Source organism: Diachasma alloeum, unplaced genomic scaffold (genome assembly GCF_001412515.2).
Source record: "Diachasma alloeum isolate Michigan unplaced genomic scaffold, Dall2.0 Dall_scaffold_00179, whole genome shotgun sequence".
Lineage (NCBI taxonomy): Eukaryota > Metazoa > Arthropoda > Insecta > Hymenoptera > Braconidae > Diachasma > Diachasma alloeum.
This window is the reverse complement of record NW_021680345.1, coordinates 2,403,304-2,422,862: the sequence shown is the minus strand read 5'-3', so window position 1 is coordinate 2,422,862 and position 19,559 is coordinate 2,403,304. Positions and strand designations below refer to the sequence as shown.

The window sequence follows — 19,559 nt, the reverse complement described above, 5'->3', positions numbered from 1 at the left end:
ACCCCCGCACCCCCCCTGAGAACCCCAAAATCCACGAAATGGGGAAGCTCCTGCTAAAAAATTCAACTTTCTCCGAAGCCTCCACGAAGAAATAACGAGTTCATTGGCACTAGTGTCAACGCATCCAGGACCACGCTATCTGGAGCTGGCTCTCGAGTGCCTGGCATTCCTCAAACCGGTACAAACTATTCCCCATGCTCGCGAATCTCCCCCTAAATGTTCGACAGGACATTCAGCTAAATATAGAATCCCTGCGGAGCGTCCGTAGGCCCAACATTCTATTTATACACCAACCCTTCAGCTTTATCGCCTCTTTCTGTTTCTGCATTTTTCCTTATGTCCTTTATTTCACTATCACTCGTGGAGAAGCGAGACGAGAGAACAAACGAATGAACAAAAGGATGAGCAAATAACACTAAAGAGAAATAAAAAAAATCAACACTCGACATGTCAATATTAATGACGGAAGATAAAAGGTCATCATAAGGTACGGAAAATAAAGTAGCCGTAGAAGTAAAACCCCAAGACGCAGGAGTAATGTCCGTCTATTCTCTCGACGTCAGACAACCGGTCGAGAACTTCATAAATCGATAGAAACGCATGTGGAGTGCAACAAGTGGCGGTAATACGTATCCATCGAGTAGGCGACAGACATGCGGGGGTGGTTAAACAGGTCCCTCCACAATAGGGAAGAACATAAAAATTAAATCTGTAACGCACGGCAATTTATAAGATTGATTTCAACCATTTTTCAATGCTGGGGGAACAATAATGAGTGCTAGTTGAGAATTGTGAACGTTTTAGATTATAAAAATGTCAATTGTTCGGACATAAATTGTGGCGTAGGTTGTGATGCCATGTGTGCAACTTGTGAATAGGTTTTCAATATGTACGGACTATTTTTTGAGTCATGTTTTCACAACGTCATTTCATTGCTGAACGTTACGTGAACTCCAAGCATTCTTTTGTGGTCTGCAGAATGATATATGAAAGAATGCTCTGTTTTTTTTTTGAGCGAGAAGAAACATTCGCAGTTTTGAGATGAAAACCTTGAATTTATAACGTTATTTATTTTTATAGGAATTAATAAATTGAATCCCATAATCGAGACTTAATTTGAGATTGAGGAAGAGTACACATTGGGTAGAGCTATTTGATAAAATCAAAAACTGATGGTGTCTAGAGCAGGGTATGGGAATCCTAGAAGACTTGGTGAATTTTGGTATCTTAAATTGGTTCGTCTGCACTAATAGAATGATTAATTTATTTTAAACGAGATCCGTTAACTATTAGCGAATGGTAGAGTTGAATATAACCAAATAAATATTCGTTAATAGTTAACGAATAGTTCACTTGAAAGGTGAAAATCGAGTCAAACAGGATTCCTCAAATATGCATTCGTTAACTATTAACGAATGACCATTTGGTGAGAGCGAATGGACCGAATGTCCAGCAGGTGGGAGCATCAAATGTAGTCATTTGATGCAGGTCGAGCAATGACTACATTTGGATTTCTCCTGAAACCAAGAAGTACCCGAGTCGAGGATTTGGTTCTGATTGGACGTACACAGGTCTTTCAAGATCTCTCCAGACCTAGATGGACCTGGTAAGTCCTAATCAGTTCTGCGACGTACTTTTCCAGAGACCTTTCGAATCCTCAGTTCTTTTCGGTCCTGAGAAGTCCTCGATGCTACCGAGAACGCGTGATTTTACGAGCGGGTGAAGGGGAAGGCATGTATGCGGAGGGTTGAAATTTGTAGCCAACGAAGAGACAGGGTTGCAGAATATATTTTAGCCATCCTCATCTCCCCGTTTGCAGACGGTGTTTAAATAAAAAATAGTGAACGTTGATTCTGTATTTATTGACCCCCTGATGCCAATGAAACCCTCGGAGGTGACAGAAAAGGGGAAAAAAAATTTTTCATTTTCACGTGGGTCAAGGGTGAAAGTCGATTTTCGCCAAAATTGAATTTTTTCGCCAAGTGAAAGTTGATTCTGTATTTTCTAACAATTCTGATGCCAATGAAACCCCCGAAGGCGCGACAAAAGTCGAAATAAAATTTTTTTTTTCACCCCGAGCCAAAGAGTCAGATTTTCTGTTTTTCCAGAGGGAAAGTCGACTTTCGCCAAAATCGAATTTTTTAGCCGGGTGAGCGTTGATTCCAACTATTTAAGCGACGGGCTATTCAGAACTCTCAAAAGTATGTGGAAAAAGTGAAAACTGAAAAAAAAAATTTTTCACCCGGACCCAAAGGGGTCAGATCTTGGATTTTTTCAGGGGGAAAGTCGACTTTCACCAAAATCGAATTTTTTAGCCGGGTGAACGTTGATTCCAACTATTTAAGCGACGGGCTATTCAGAACTCTCAAAAGTATGTCGAAAAAGTGTAAACTGAAAAAGTTTTTTTTTTCAAATTTTCAAAGGGTCAGATTTTTCGTTTTTCTCGGAAGAAAGTCGAGTTTCGCCAAAATCGAATTTTCTAGTCGGGTGAACGTTGATTCCAACTATTTAAGCGACGGGCTATTCAGAACTCTCAAAAGTATGTGGAAAAAGTGTAAACTGAAAAAGTTTTTTTTTCAAATTTTCAAAGGGTCAGATTTTTCGTTTTTCTCGGAAGAAAGTCGAGTTTCGCCAAAATCGAATTTTCTAGTCGGGTGAACGTTGATTCCAACTATTTAAGCGACGGGCTATTCAGAACTCTCGAAAGTATGTAGAAAAAGTGAAAACTGAAAAAAAAAATCTTTCACCGGGGGCCACAGGGTAAGATTTTCGGTTTTTACTCGGAACAATGGTCAGATTTGTTAACACTTTCATTTTTTATTTGGATAATGCATGCAAGCGTAGGGACAAGAGTGGCTAGAATAGATTCTGCAACCTTCTCCCCTTGTTGGGTAAAAATGTCAAGCCTCCACATACATGCATCTTTCATTGCCTTCAATTGAAAGCCCGAGTTGAAGACCCGAGTTTGTAGCAAAGATGTCAGACAAGATATGAATGTTTTTTTGGGCTCAAACGAAAGAGCGGGTCGAGAAATGGCGTGCTAGGACCTCTAAAGATGGTGTTGAACCAGGGGAGACTCCTAGACCCCAATGTTCTATACATACTCCTAGACCCCATTGTCCTCCTAGACAAGGTTGTCACAACTCTGCTTTTCAATTGAAAACAGATATCATCTTTAGAGACATTTGTCATGTTTAGAGGCTCTAGGACGTGATTTCTCGACCCGCTCTGTCATTTGAGCCCAAAAAAACATTCATATCTTGTCTGGCATCGCTGCTACACACTCAGGTCTACAACTCGAGCCTTCAATTGAAAGCCCGAGTTGAAGACCCGAGTTTGTAGCAAAGATGTCAGACAAGATTGAACAACAGTGTTAATTCATTCATTTACCCCCGCTTCCGATTGATCATTGAAACGCGATCGTCAGTAATTGATATGTGGATGCGGATGAGTATTTTTTTCGTTTTCAAGAAACGGTGTGGAGTTGTACAGATCGATCATTAGCTCGCTTCACCCTCATTTCATTGAATTTTGACTTCTATGTAGGATTATCTTCTTTGAATTACTCCTTCAATTGTTGCATCCATGACGAAAGCATCAAAATGATGTGAAAATGGGTGCGTACGCGACACGGAAGAGGTTCGAGCGGACTGCGCGCGCCGCGCATCCTCCCGCGTTCACCTGGTGGACCATATTTCGGCAACGGATTGATGGATTTTGATTTAAAAAATTGATCATTATTCATTATACAAAAAGGAACAACGTTTGTCATGAACATTTTCTTCTATTTGCCAATGTTTCCCATTAAAAAAAAATCATCAAAAAAACCACTTAATTTGTTTATAACTATTAATTGCACGCACTTACATAAAAAATACCACCGGATTCGGATTTCTCATACCCGAAAACATAAGAAAACACCTCAAAACCTTACCGCACTAGAAGTGCACACGGGAAAGGGTATTGCGTGTGGACTATAAGTAGAACTTCATCCCATCGTAGGATCGTGATTAAGGTCTATCAGATAATTTTCTCTCAATCAATCTCCAATTCATGTGTTCTTTCCACTAAACATCCCTATTCACGAAAAACTGACATCATTATCATATTTCAAACCGAGAAGAATCCTGTGTCCCCTCGGTTCCTTCTTATGAAGCGATTCTCTCCTTGTTCGGGATCGAAAAAACGATAAATAAGTGCAAGAGTGAAGGGCATTTATTGAGCCAAAGTCCTTGACTCCAGGTAGAAAATGAAAAAAAAGGAACCCGATCCCTTGGGGAATCTGGGGCACCTCGGAAGCGTCAGATGGAATCTCCCCCGACCGACAGGAAACTGTCTCGAAACAGCAGAAGAAGTTCTGATAAAAAGTGGGGATTGAAAATCATGGGTGCCATTTCAATGACGCAAATGGTGGACGTGCTCCATTATTTCTTCGTCGGCATGCTTAAATTGCACGTGTGAATATTTCTTCCCTACTTGTTTCAAAAATTTATTTAAAGAGTGAAGTGGACAGACTGGGGGGGAACAAAGCGTCGGTGTGCGAGCCTCAGGCTATTCTGTAGCTGCGAAAGTACCGGTGGAGGAGGGCACGATGGAAAAGGCCTTCGATGAGTTAAAGTCTCCGCTTGACCAGCGGGACACACTGTCGTCGGTAATCCGTGTCTTGATCTCCCGACGTATGCGGGGAAAAAGGATTTCTTTGGGTTTGTGCGAAAAAATGGGGGGAGGAAGTGGGAAAAGGAGATAAATCGAGAAATGATGAGTGCATGGAGAGAAGTTCTGTAGATAAACTCTGGCATGGGAAAAAGGGCGCAAAGTGACGGCCAGGGAAAAATTCCAGCGCCGGTACTGGAAATTTTACAGGGAGAGAAATATTCAATATTTCATCGCTTCGACTGGTCGAAATGGAATGACAAATCAGAGTCAAAATAGCGATGGGAACAATTCGACTTATTTACCCACTTCACTGCAAAATTACCGTTACACAGTTGAAAGGTACTCTGAAACGAGAAAATGATAGTGGGGATGGATCTGAAAGGACGGATTGAATTGAGACATTCGATAGATGCACCATCGCTGGTAAAACACACGAGGTCTGAACTTAATTAAAGTGTAGATTCAACGCTTCATGCCTTCCCTTCACCTCCGAATTCTCATCAATTTTTATTGCCTCTCTGATTCAATTGACACTCAAGGGGTAAATAAATTCCGTAAACTACAGTAGGAAATCCCTTGTTTAGACGACACCGGAAATCCGGGCTTGGGGATCACTTTAGAAATCAGAGGGAAGTTCGCAGTGAATTCACAGAGTGAGGCAATTGTGATGAATGGAGGATAACATTTGATTTTACGATTTGTGGATCATTTTAATTGTTTGTAATTCATGGGTTAGATCATCTTTAATCGGCAGAGATGGAATTTTGTAACCGTGTAATAGTCACTGAGATTAAACTTTCTCTTGAAAATGGGACAGAAAAATTGAATTTAAGTTTTGGCTTGTGTTTTCAGGAAGACATAAAAAAGATATTTGCATTTGATTTAGCTAATTTTGTATGTAAATTTAAAAGTTGCATACAATAACATAAATAAAGCGGGAATATGGAGGAAAATGGTGAGTTTGTAGTGAACATATTCCATTTAGTGGACATCGACTATTCTCTCCATTAGTTTCCTATTTCAGTGGTGGAGGCGAATGGGATAAGTCACGAGAAGATTTAATAGAAAAACAGCCCACACGGGGAGAAATTCTCTAGAAAAATTCTAGCGCGAGGAAAAGGGCGCGAAGTGACGGCCGGGGAAAAATTCCAGTGCCAGCACTTCAACTTTTCCCGTTCTTATATGGAATTTTCACAGAAATCCTCGCAAATTTCATGAGAAATTCCTAGAAGATTTACTCTAAAAACAGGACTAGAATTTAACATAGCCGGTGGATTGGGTTTTTTTCTAATATCAGAACTAGAATTTTTTCAAAGAATTTCTCTCCGCGCAGTGATGGAATTTTTTACTTTTATTTTTCTGAAAATTTTGAAAATTCAGGCAAAAACTTTTCTTAATTCTCAGTAGACTGAGAATTAAGAAAAGTTTTTGCTGGAATTTTCCAAATTTTCCAGGTTTTTCAGTGCTGTATGAACCTGAAAATCGAGTATTACTTGAATATTCAAGAAATTAACTAATTCGTCGACGAATAAATCTGCAGAAATTTCATGTATCTATGTCGTTATTGAATATTTCAAGCTTTTTCGCTTCAAATTTCGAGACTAATTTCCTAAATATGTACACTATAAAATGAAATTTTATGGAAAATTGACTACTAATTTTCAGGACAATGACACTGAATACGATTTAGGGGACAAAAAATCATGAAATTTCAGGCTTCACTGAAAATTCAGTAAAATTCCAGAATTTTAAGCAGCATGAAGACGAGAATTCCTTAATTTATTTGAATTTCCAATCTATTATGAATATTCAGTACCAAATTACATTGAATTTTCAGTGAAATCTGAAATTTCATCATTTTTCCCCCTAAATCGCATTCAGTGTCACTGTCCTGAAAATTCACGAATATATTTACCGTAATTTTCGGGTTTTTCTATTCAGTTTCCGGGAAAAATGGAACTGAAATTCACAGTTCTCTTTGATTTTTCCACGAAATTCTGAATTTTCAATGATGAACGTCCTTAAAATTTCAGTGATAATTAAATTCGATAAAAATTTCCAAAAAGTGTACCAGAAATTGCAGACCAAATTCTTTAACAGACTATGTTTATTTAATTGGCCGCGTGCTGTTGGGTCATCAACGTCATTAAAACTGAAAGGAATTACCCCTTGTTCCACCCTCTCAAGATTCCAAAATATATTGAGGAGTAAACAAAACAATTCATCTCGTTACTGCGAACGAGACACGAGAACAAGGTACGTCAGAATGTCAATAACAATAATTCGTGGAGGGGTAGGTGAAGGAGATAGAGAATTTAAAGTGAGTATGAAGAATGAAATAATCGTGAATGTTATGCCAACCATCACACTGTATAATTTGTGACTTTTGAAACGATGGAAAATAGTCGAGTGAATAATGAAGCACGTGGCATAGGTGACTAGTATGGGATAGCTCCATGAAAATCGTAAGGTGTGAGTAGGGGCGGTGTACTGCTGTGGAAGAGTTATACAGATAAAAGGAGAAGAAGAGGAGACGATGCCCACGCGCGATATACCTTGGCGCTTGTGGCACGCCAACTTCAAGACGTCTAGGGGGGAATTTGAAAGAGAAGAGTATGCGACGATGGTACAACATGGGGACAACCGAGGTGGTACATACTCCGTTGACCATACGTGGGTATCTATAATTTATGTATGTATGTATGGGGTACCTAGGTGGGCATTTTACTTGTGCATACGCCGGTGAATCCCAAATAGAATTTTACAAATTCTTTGGAATGCATTCTGTTTTTGAGAATTCAGGGAGAACAATTGCATGTTATTCTTTGTCATGGCAGTGAGGAATACACATCCCAATTATCTTCGATTTTTGCGTCCGGATGGAAGCTTTGTAATCCCTTAAATGTAAGTTTTCGATTTTTTCTGTTACTAGAACAGGGCGCGCACTCCACGCGCGTATTGTTATCCATTGGTGCCAGGATAGTAAAACCTTAGCGTTTCTCACTTTCATTAATTTTTATCTCAATAATAATGCGGGAAAAATGAATGGTTTCAACAAAGTTTTTCGCAATGAGAATTTAATTGTTGAGTAATTTATTCGGAATCGTCGTGATCCTCATAGCTCTATCCATCATAGCTCTTATAATTGCAACCCTCGCCTTCGGCTCGGGCTGCAAACCTCATATTCGCCAGAAAAGTTTTTTTCGGCCTAATGACGAAATATACTATTCCATTACCATTTTATCGAAGGGCTGAGGGGAGAGATAGGGCCGTAAAAAAGACAATCGGTTGTATAGAAGAGAGGAGTAATAAGAATAATGATGATGATAACATTTAACCAAGTTGAAAATCTGACAAAATTAGTTAGAAAGAAATCTTATTCAAATTAATAAAACGAAATAAACAATAAATTATACATAATGGAAGAAAATGATGGGTAAGATAACCATTCGGAATTACTAATTTATTTGCAAAAATAACTGTACTATATGCAGCACAGGAGCAAAAATCACGAGGCAAAGCTTAAAAAAAACAATTTTCATTAAAATTTCAAAGAGAAAGCGTCAGCTTTTTTATGGACTCGTTTCACCCGTCTAAAAGGAAGAGTTTCATCAATTGATCATAAAATTGTTACTTTCGCTGACATCAATAATTTATACATCAAATTTATTCGATTCTTTAACTGATGAAAAAACACTCAAGAAATGTCAAGATCATTCGGAATTATCAAACGTTCACGATTTCTTGATTAATTCTAGTGACATGACATGTTTGACGATCCCCCTAAAATGAGTAATTTCAGGGGATAACGTAATTTTTTTGACTAGCTTAAATTTGTCATAAAAATTATGAAAAAGTAATTCATCATAAATTAATCCACACTCATGCTATTTTACTCCACCGCAACTGAATCAAACACACCAAAAAGAATTAGACCTTGAAACCACCTGAAATAACAAAATTGTCCAAAAACATTCAGCATCATAGCATAACATTGATTCTATTACCACAAGAGGTAGTTGAACCCCCAGTCAACCTCCCCCCCCCCTTCCCCAAAAGAATAAGGAGAGAAATGTTCTGTAAAAATTACGGAACTCACAATTCGCTCAACGATTACGGAATCGACTCAGAAAGTTTGAGTGACGGTATCGCAATTTTTCACAGGAGATTCAGGTAAAAATTACGGAACTCACAATTCGCTCAACGATTACGGAATCGACTCAGAAAGTTTGAGTGACGGTATCGCAATTTTTCACAGGAGATTCAGGTAAAAATTACGGAACGCTCTCGAAGAATTCCGTGACAGTTCCGTAAAATTCTCCATCTCCCCATTACCTCTCCCCAGGAAGCCCCTCCTCACAAACTAAAAATCCTCAATCTCCATATTTGTCGGACGAAACGAATTAAACCGGAAAATTCGTTTCAACTGTTTCAAATTAATTCTCGACTGCAGTTTTTGATTTACCGTTCACGAGAGCTCTCGAGAGCACTTTCATGCTGCTCTGAATGTTTGAGTTGTTGAAGGTCACAGACGCAAGGTCGAATTGTAGGTCTATTTTGAAATTTAATGACCAGACATTCATTCGATGATAACAAACGAATCCCTTCACCTCTCCCCCCCCTCCTCCCACGGGCTCAACGGATTTAATTGCAACTGCAATTGCATTAATTTCACTCCCCCCCCGCCTTCCTTGTAGCGTTGCAAGGAAATTGTGCAATTAATTTGACAGAGAATAAATGTAATTGCCGTCTATTTTCAAATTCCCACCCTATAACAGTCTCGATCGTTCGGCCTACAGTCAATTCACCCAGAGATAACACGAAATATCCTTGACTCCTGCGACACACACGCAGTTCTTAACGGGTAATAGGCCCTCTCGGGCTCCAGTGAGCTGGTTACGACCCATAAGAATGACCATACAAACCCCCACACAGTGAGCCAGTAATAGATAGGAGCGAGACTTGGTAACATACGTATTTCTATGGGTGATACCGACACGTGTGCCGTGGATTTTACGAGAAAGCGCGCGGAACGAAAGATGTGGTGGAGGGGTACATATGGAAAAGGAGGAGGTGGAGGAGGAGGAGGGGGGGGGGATATAAAAGACAGTGAAACAAGAACGTTGAGGTATTACAAAACAATGCCACGGGATTATATTCCTGTGTAAATAATCAATGATTTAGTGACAATTTTATGGGATGTGGAGTTACGTTTGGATGGAATATGTAACGAAATTGGGAAATCGGGACGGTGGAAAGTTGGAAAAAGAGTAATGCAATCTAGGGTTTTTAGTGAAACGGAGGGAAGTCCTGATGTTCACAGTTGTGGATCATTTTTAGGAGGATTTGTGGTTCGAGTGTTTTGACTAGCAATGAACTCCTTCCCGATTCATCAAGTTTGACCTTTATGACTCTTTATGATACGAATAGTGTTCCCGGTATTTTAATTCAGATGGAAGTCAAAAAAATAATTTTCTATTTGATCTATATATTCATAAATCAAAGTCTTGTTGAAGAACTTGAGTATAAGGGTTCTTCAAATTCATAAAGTTTGACCCTCATGAACCTTATTTGATAATTCATGATACTAATTGAATGTTTCTAAAATCTCAACTCAGATGAAAGCCGAAAATACAATCATCCTCTGAATAAATCTGTCTTCAGTTTTATTTTCATTTGATCTTCAAACATGAATTGGCGATGACAAGATTATGATAACAATGTCGATTTGTTTTGGATATTTTAATTGAGATGGAACTTGACAAAAAACTCAATTTCCTTTTCTAAAGTCGGAAATCAAATAATTTCTTTACGTCAATTCAGATCATCTTTTTGTGACCTTCTTGATAAACAATTTTTTTCTCTCGTATATCCTTTCGGGCTTTTACGATTTGTTCCCTTCTCGCCCCCCAACCCCCTGCAACGCATTCGCCGAAGGGCGACGGAAAACCTCATTTGAGGGAAAAACCTGCCCAGGTACAGTCGTCTCTTGCGAGACTCCCTCTCAACAATGAAACCGTGANCCCCCCCCCCCCCCCGCCAGCCGGGAATCGAACCCGGGTCTCCCGCATGCCAATCCCACACTCTAACCTCGCAGCCACCGCCATCGGTACCTTCTCGATAACAATAAATAGAAAGAAAAAGTTATTTGAAAACTCCATTAACGATAATTAGATTACGATGGCAATGTAAAATGTGTTTATAATTTCGTTAAAATGAGAGTTGACAAGAAACTAAATCCCTCCTTAGCTCATCAAGTTTAAGGAAGGCGTCAGTCAATAATCATTTTTCAAGTCAATCCTAGTGATGCCGTCGAGACTAGACGAGAATTATTTTGGAAAGATCATCACGGTCAAAGTTTAGGAATCGTCGCAATCTCGAAAGACATTGGATCGGAGCATCTCGTCACGAACTTGGAAGAATCCTTCACGATGGCAATAAATAATGAGGAAAAGTTTGAAAACTGCATTAATGATTGCATAGAATACTTTGAATATTTTCGTTGAGATGAGAGTTGGCAACAAACGAAAGTCACTCCAAATGTTATCCTCACTCAACCTTCTGAAAACGACATGCAAACAGTTGCGAATAGGTAATACACATTTACGTCGAGACCGAATCGATGGCGAAATGCTTTGAATATTTCTGTCGAGATGAAAGTTGACAAGATAATTTTTCCCAACTGCTCAGGTTCAAAACCCGCACATAATTTTGTAAATAACTCATCACAAATGCATTCCTATGAACCTTATCATTCCAACCTCTCAATAATAACAAAATACTCCAAACGGCGATTGAATTCGAAAATCAAATAGTTTTTTTCATAAATTCATTTTGAATTTCATCATTATTTGCAAGGGGCTACTCACTCCCGAAATCACGGCGCCACTCTGGCTCAATCATTCCAAAATTACTCCGAAATGAAGTGAAATCACCGAAATCACTGCAATGAAGTGATTTCAGCTCTCCGAAATCCCGTGAAATCGCCTGAAATCGATGAAATCACCGAAATCAGTGGCGTACTCTGGAGTAGTGTGGAGTAGTGTAAAATGGTAAAATGGACCACTTTTCATCATCATTAGCTCAAGATTGGCGGAGTGGAATCAAACGAATTCGTTATTATTTGCCTGTCATTATTGCCAGTTTTGTTTTTCACAATTTGACATAACCCGTTTTGCCCCATCTCTATTATTTATTAACTTTATTTTTCTGAATTCACTGATTTCGAATATTAATGAAATCACTCGAAATCATGGAATCACCTCCCGTGACGCTCGAAATCACCGAAATCATTTTATCGGAAATCACTGAAATCACCGCTGACATCAACCGAAATCGATGTCATTTCGAAATCATGGTGTACTAATAATGGAGTGAGTAGCCCCTCGGATATTTGCCCTTCTCGATGGCAATAAAAGATGAGAAAAAGTGATTTGAAGTTATTTAAAGTTGCACCTTACAATAATTAAGGTTTACTCATCTTCATTGAATTTTTAAAACTAATATAATAGTTGATAATTTAAATTGTCAATTGACTAGGACCTAAATAATTGACAATATGGGCTCGTCAATTGACCATTGAGTAAATATTTCTAAATATCATAAAACTATTTTCCATAAGCCAAATAATCGTCAATCTTCCGAACTCAATTATCGACTGATAAAATAATTCGGAATTTGAATATTTAATTGATGATTAATTTAATAATTCAAAATATGATGAACAATATTAACAATCAACAGGCTTCTTCAAAATTTAACTTCAATAAAAATTTATGATTATGCCGATCTCTAGTTGCAAATAGGAAATACACATTTACGTCAAGACCGAAGCGATGGCGAAATGCCTTGACTATTCCTGTTGCGATGAAAGTTGACAAGCCAATTTTTCCCAACTCCTCAGGTTCAAAACCCAACCATAATGTTCTAAAGAATTCATCACATGCACTCCTATGACCCCAGTCATTACTCGACCCTTCCAATAATAACAAAGTGTCCCAAACAATTGCCGAACGATTGAATTGAAAAATTTCACCAATACAATTTGCGATTAAATCATCGTTGAATTACACAACACTCTGGCGTCTCGTTCTCCCGTCAAGAGGTGAACGGAAAACCGATAACCTGGGCTAAAGGTAAAGGATAACTCACCAGGAGGACAAGTATAGTGCTGGTTGCAGTCCGCTCGTACGACAATCTCCACGCCATCTCCCTCTTGCGCGATGAAAATTTTCACAAGTTATGTGGAAAAATATTTCCTTCACGAGGCCATCATGCAACCGCTTCACAATTCAATTCTTTCTCTCGTGCCCCCCCTCCACCCTACCGATCACTGATTATCACCACTGAATATCCAAACAAATTGCGTTTAAACAGCACGATTTGATAATTTTAGTTTCAATTATCAGTCGGTTGATTGATTGATTGATTGATCGATCACTGATTAATTCACGTTTGATTGACTCGTCGTTGGCCTCGTTGGTATGCTGTTGACGATAGGTGACGGTCCTAACCGTAGCACAGGGCTCGGGCAACTGACAGCAGGTCACAGTCGATGCGAACCGACGGCGCCGCGCGCCATGCCGCTCACAGCTGATCACCGGTCGCCTTTGGAATACGTTCTTTTTTCACTTCTCAACCATTTAACCCCCTTCTCTCTAAGGTTTTTCCTCGCTATACGCGACACTGAGACTGAGTACAGTCACAACTGCTGGGGGGGATAGATGAGAAATGTCACGTTCGCGAGGAAATTCAATAATTAATTGATCGGTTAAGTAATTATAAAAATATTACTCACGGGGGGTTTAATGGTTCATAAATCACATTTATTCGATTTTAAAAGTAATTAATGAATGCTTGGGGAATGCGGGGACGATTCGGAATTAGTGGATTAGGGGGTTTCGAAGATGTTGAATGGGAAGTCTTTGATATTTCGAAAAAATCAAGAGAAACTGCCTGATGATTTTTGGGGGGGGGGGTGATGGATATATAGTTTGACAATTGATTAATTTAATGGTCCGGAAACTAACTTGATTGAATTCTGCAAGGCATGAGCAGATACACGGGAATGTCGAGGTAATTATGAATTATTGTCTTTTGTTCACGGTTTTTAGGGATTTTTGAAAATGTTTAATGGGACGTCTTTGATAATCAGTCAATTGTCTCGGAATGAGAAGTCTCTGATCATTATTGTTTCATCTCAAGAACGACAGATTTTAGGAGAAAATTGGTTATGAAGCTACTAATAGAGAACGTCCATGATTTTTAATAGTATATTTCGTTACGAGTGCGGAAAAGTGTTTTTTGGCTCGTGGGAGCCGAAGGCGAGTGCTATAAACCTCCCACGAGCCAAAAAACACTTTTCCCACGAGTATCGAACGATATTTTTCATCACAATGTGCGGAAAAGGGACGTTTTAGACACGCGAAGCATGCCTAAAAAGTTACTTTTTCGCACAGCGTGATGAAAAATATTTTTTAACCTTAAGTCGAAGGCCTAAATAAATGATTTCGTATGAACGACACTTTGAAGTATAGCTCGGTAATAATTAATTATCAAAAGTTCAAGATTTTCAAGCCCCCTGTAATCCCTCATGACGTCACAAGTTGAGCCGACTTACACTGTTAGAGAGTTCTTCGTGAAATTTTAAGTGAAAAAGCTTGAAATTTTTAACAACGATAAAGCTGCATGAAATTTCTGTATATTTCTTCACTGACGAATCAGTTAATTTCTTGAATATTCAAGTAGTTCTCGATTTCCAGATCCACACTGTTGAAAATTTTCGTATGTAATACCACGAGAGCTTGAAATTATCCGGTATTTTCCGATAGGTTTGTTGCAAACAAACGAAGGAGTCAAGTTTTTCAGACTAAAAAATCACGAGTGCGAAGCACGAGTAATTTTTCCTGAAAAACGTGACTTCGTATGTGTGCAGGGAACCTTGACGGAAATACCTGATTAATTTTGAAGCTCGAGTGGTATTCGGCGGACTATTTCCTTCTTCAAAATTTCGACCAAAAGAATTGCTTGCGAATATTGTCTTAGTTGCCATGGGTAACGGGGTATAACCGAAATTTATCGAAATAATACCATGTTACTCCTCCGAATGCAACGATTCTATTGGTCGAGATTCTGAAGACGGAAATAGTCAGTGGAATTATCAAAAATTATCTGTTGAATACCGTGTTGACTATATAAAATAACAGTGGAATAGTGCAATTCTATTGGCTAAAATTTGGATGGGAAAAATTCTCGTCTGAATTTTCCGTGCTAAATTCCGGAAATTTTTATCGTGCCCAAGTTCCACCGAAACTTCAGGAAATCTTGTCATTGAAAAAGCAAATATTCCATCGATTTTCTGTTCAAATGATTTGGAAATCAATAAAATACTTGATTTTTCAGTTCAATTATTCTGTGAAAATTCAGAAAAATCAGGAAAATTCAGGGAAAAATTGAAAATTCGTGTTATTTTGTTTATGAATATTTATGTTCTACTGAAGATTCAATCAAATTGTAGAATTTCCATCTCACTCCCACGAAAAACTCATGAATTTCCGTGAATTCTACTTAAAACTTGAAATTTCATAACAATTTTTTTTCTAAATCCGATCCAATGTCACTCTCATGACATTAACTATAATATCTTCCATGAAATTCCAAACATTTCTAACAGTGAAGTGGAAAAAAATGCATTATTCGTTTCGCATTTTCTACCCCGAAATAAGATGAAAAATACCTAGAAATTGTGCTCCACGATTACTTGATCTATTTGGTAAGTGTTCTCCAACTTTTTTCTCCATCTAGCGTAATTTTTCCGCTTTGAAATCTGTGGTGAGGTCATGAGAATGGATTAATGCATAGAAATGCCACGTCTGCGAGAAAATTGAATCATCAATGGATCGTAAAAATAATGAAAAAACTGTTACTCTCGCTGGTTTTAATGATTCATAAATAAACTTGATCGGATTCCACAAGTGATGAACAGATACTCGAGGAACGGTGAGATAATGATGAATTCAGTGGTTTCTGGTGATGTTGAATGTTGAATGATGTTTGATCATTATTGATTTATCTCGGGAATTCGAGATTCTAGGAAAAAATGTCCGGTTGCTTTTTTAGAGCGGAGAAAAATTCCCGATGAAAATGTCTTTCAACGATTTCTCATAAGCCCACTAATTGACGACATGTTTCCGCTTTAAAATCGGTAATAAAGTTATAAAAATGGACTAATTGATGGAAATGTCACGTCTGAGGGGAAATCGAATACTCAATTGATCGTAAAAATAATGAAAAAATTGTTACTCTCGCTGGTTTTAATGGTTCATAAATTATATTGATTGGATTCTACAAGCCATGAACAGATACTTGGGAATGTCGAGATAATTATTAATTATCGGATTATGTTCACAATTTTTCAAGGATTTTTGGAGATGTGAAATGGCACGTCTAATAATTATTTATTTATCTCGGAAATGAGAAGACTTTGATCGTTATTGATTCACTTCACGGAAATGTCACGTCTGCGGGCAAATTTAATAATCAATTGATCGTAAAAGTAATGAAAAAACTTCCTCTCGCTGGTTTTAATGGTTCATAAATTCTTTTGATCGAATTTCACAACTGATGAACCGATATACTCAAAGAATGGCGAGATAATGATAAATTATTCGTGGTTCTCACGATTTTTAGAGGTTTTTGAAGATGTTGAATGAGACATTTTGATTATCGATTTATCTCGAAAATTAAAACTTGGAAAAGAAAATTTTCATCGAACAACTAATTTTCACAATTTTTTTTACATCAGTAATTAACGGGATGTTTCCGCTCTGAAATCTGTAGGGATGTCATTAAAATAGATTAATTGATGGAAATGTCACGTCTGCAGGGAAATTCATATGAATTGTGGAATTTCCGTTTTTCTGCCGCTAAAAATTCGGGACTTTAATTGAGTTTTCAGAGAAACTTGAAATTCCGTTGACTCTTCCCCTTTAATTTAAGATCTTTTTCCGGGAAATTCTCCCAAATTTTTTTAACAGTGTGGTTTAAATAATTCATAAATGAACTTGATCGAGTTCTAAAAATGATGGACAGATACTCGAGGAATGACAAGATATTGGATGATGTTCACGATTTTTTAGTTAATGTCATCAACTTAAACCGAGACAGGTGTAATTATCATCCATTCCACTTGAGAATGAGTAATGTAAGAATAAAATATGTCTTTAAATAGATTGTAATCCCTTATAAATCACCAAAATTTCAGAGCAGTGATAAAGGGGTAAAACGGACTGAATTGATTGCTAGAATATCACTTTTCATCGCTCAGAACAGTTGTTATGACTGGGAATCGATGAAGGATGTCACATCCTCGGGTATATGAATAATTAATTGAGCATAGTTGCTAATGAAAATTGTTACGCTAGCTGCTTTCAATGATTCATAAATCAAATCCATCCGATTGTACAATTGAAAAACAAATACCTCAGAAATGTCAAGATAATTATGAATTATTGAACGATGTTTGCAATTACTTGATCTTGGCGCAGTCGAGCGTGACATCTTCGTTGAATAGCCATTTGTCTCAGAAATAAAATCATTGAACCTTATGAGACTTTCTTCGAAGGTGAGAACTTCCCGAAAATAATGTGTTCCGACTATTTCTCCGCAAATCACTCTTAGCGGGATAATGGGGTTTCAAAATTAGTAATGAAATGGTAAAAATGAACGAATCCATTAAATTTTCAGATCATTTTTTTAATCTCTCGGAGTCTAATGGGTATAGTCAAATATTCATGGTGAACTATTTTGCAAATTTTACTTTGCTGTGTGAAAAAATTTCTCTGTCGCGAAAAATCAACAAATTAATAAATAATACACGAATAAATGAATACATGGATATCATGAAAATAAAGGAATAAAAAAATAAGATTTATAAAAGATATGAAAAGAAAGTTGAAGTAAGAAACAAGAATAAAAATCTGTATGATCAACCTGTTGAATCTCAGGGGATCTAAAGATCTAAAAATCAATAATATATTACTTGATTTTTCAGTTCAATTATTCTATGAAAATTCCGAAAAATCATGAAAATTCATCTCATTTTGTTTCACTAAAAATTCAATCAGGTTGTGAAATTTCCATCTCACTCCCACTTAAAACTCATGAATTTCCTTGAATTCTATCTAAAACTAGAAATTTCATAACGGTTTTTCTCCTAAATCCGATTCAATGTCATTCTTATGAAAATTGCTATCATATTTTCCATGAAATTTCAGGAAATTTGCATGGCACCCAAAAAAATAATGAACTATTGAAGAAAAACTAGTGGGCGATCAATTAAATCTTTCTTAAGAACACGTATAAGTTTCAGATTTTTTTCAGATTTAATAAGAAAGTTATTTGAACAAATGATTTGGAAAATTATGAGTTTCGGGGCAATTACGCCCTCACGCGCAGGCGCGTGATTCGAATATCAGTGAGAATCATGGGAAAGGTATGGGTTGGATCATGCAACTGAGAGAGAGAAAACACTCGACAGGTTTACCAACTCGAGACGCATTTTAATATAATTTCAATAATTAGAAAAACATCCCATAAAAATTATTTGACACCCGAAGGTGATGAGAAAAAAATCAATCAATCTGATAAAGAAAATCACTATTCAAAAAATGTTCAAATGCTCACTTAAATAGTTACTTAAAAAATGGAAACTTTCGTGCTCAGCGATTGAATGAGGGCTCAAGAACAACAAGACTCCCCTACCGTTTCACCCGCGGTGATCTACACACGAAACCCCTTAAATTTCAACTATTGCAATGTTTCCATTCGGAAGCAAAAAGTGCAAGTGCCTTTCCTTCCGAATCGTGATAAATCAAGTCAAAACATCAAATCCACCCCGAACCGGAAGCTGAACGAGTCATCGACCTTGCATCCACCGAACAAACTCTATGAACAAAATCATCATGCGAAAAATGATGCAATCCGGGATCATCGAGAGAAATCTCCCCCGTCATGCCGAATTATCTGGTGCTACGGATGACGAACGCTACTCCCGACGTGTTGGACGTCTCGTCCCGATAATGAAAAAAAATTCATGGCAATTTAAGAAATTCATTGTGCAAGGCGATGTCGTTTGGCTTTATAGAGGAGGACGCTTGATTCTCTCACCGGATGGAGCATCAAGCGTCCTTGGGAGTGAGAGTTTACGTTCGAAAGACTTTCGTCGCGGGTGGACGAAGGTCTCGGGCTGATTCAAATAAGTATTTTAGCTCTTTTGGGAGCAACTCAAGAATTCCCATTGCGTAGGCGGTGTGCGTTGCAACGAAAATAAAATGACAATTTGTCATGGAAAAATTCCGCGCATTCTCCTCACTGTAGTGCGACGGAGAGCGGTGTGAGGAGGAGTGGAGGAGAAATATTGAAGCAGTAAAAGTTAATTTTTTCATCACCTACAGATCGGTAGACACTCGCTGTGTGTGTATATACCCGTGGGATAATCGCTTGAATTTTACCTTTATCTGCATTACTCGGATGCTTATCCTACCCGCCTGCATTCGACCATATAATGTCCACGAGGAATTTCCGACATGCGTATACGCGAGTTGTAGCGGACTCGTCCCCGACCTCTGCGCCATTGTTTACTCCTGAGAAGTCGGGGTATTGTTCTGTGATATAAAAATTTTTGATAATGATAAAATAGTGAGGAAATTCAAGTGAAATAAAAATATTCTCGGGAAAGAGGAGCCAGCGGATGGTAGAATGGGAATAAAAAATGCTTAATGTAGGTTTGATAAGTTGGAGGAAATTGACTGAGTTGCCTTTGAGCTCAAGAGGGCTAAGCACCGCTGAGTGCCGTTAGTACACTCAGAGAAAAACAAACAAATTCTCAAACTAGTCCTGTTTGG

At 37.9% G+C, this 19,559-nt stretch overlaps 1 protein-coding gene across 1 annotated transcript in view; it reads right to left on the bottom strand.

The window, feature by feature from the left end:
- The window catches only part of LOC107041240, a 51,048-nt gene extending 38,184 nt beyond the window's left edge, over positions 1–12,864 (bottom strand). The window contains exon 1 of the mRNA XM_015261694.1: positions 12,808–12,864. Coding sequence (XP_015117180.1) covers positions 12,808–12,864 — 57 coding nt within the window. The remainder of the gene's footprint in view (positions 1–12,807) is intronic.
- Positions 12,865–19,559: the final 6,695 nt, after the last annotated feature.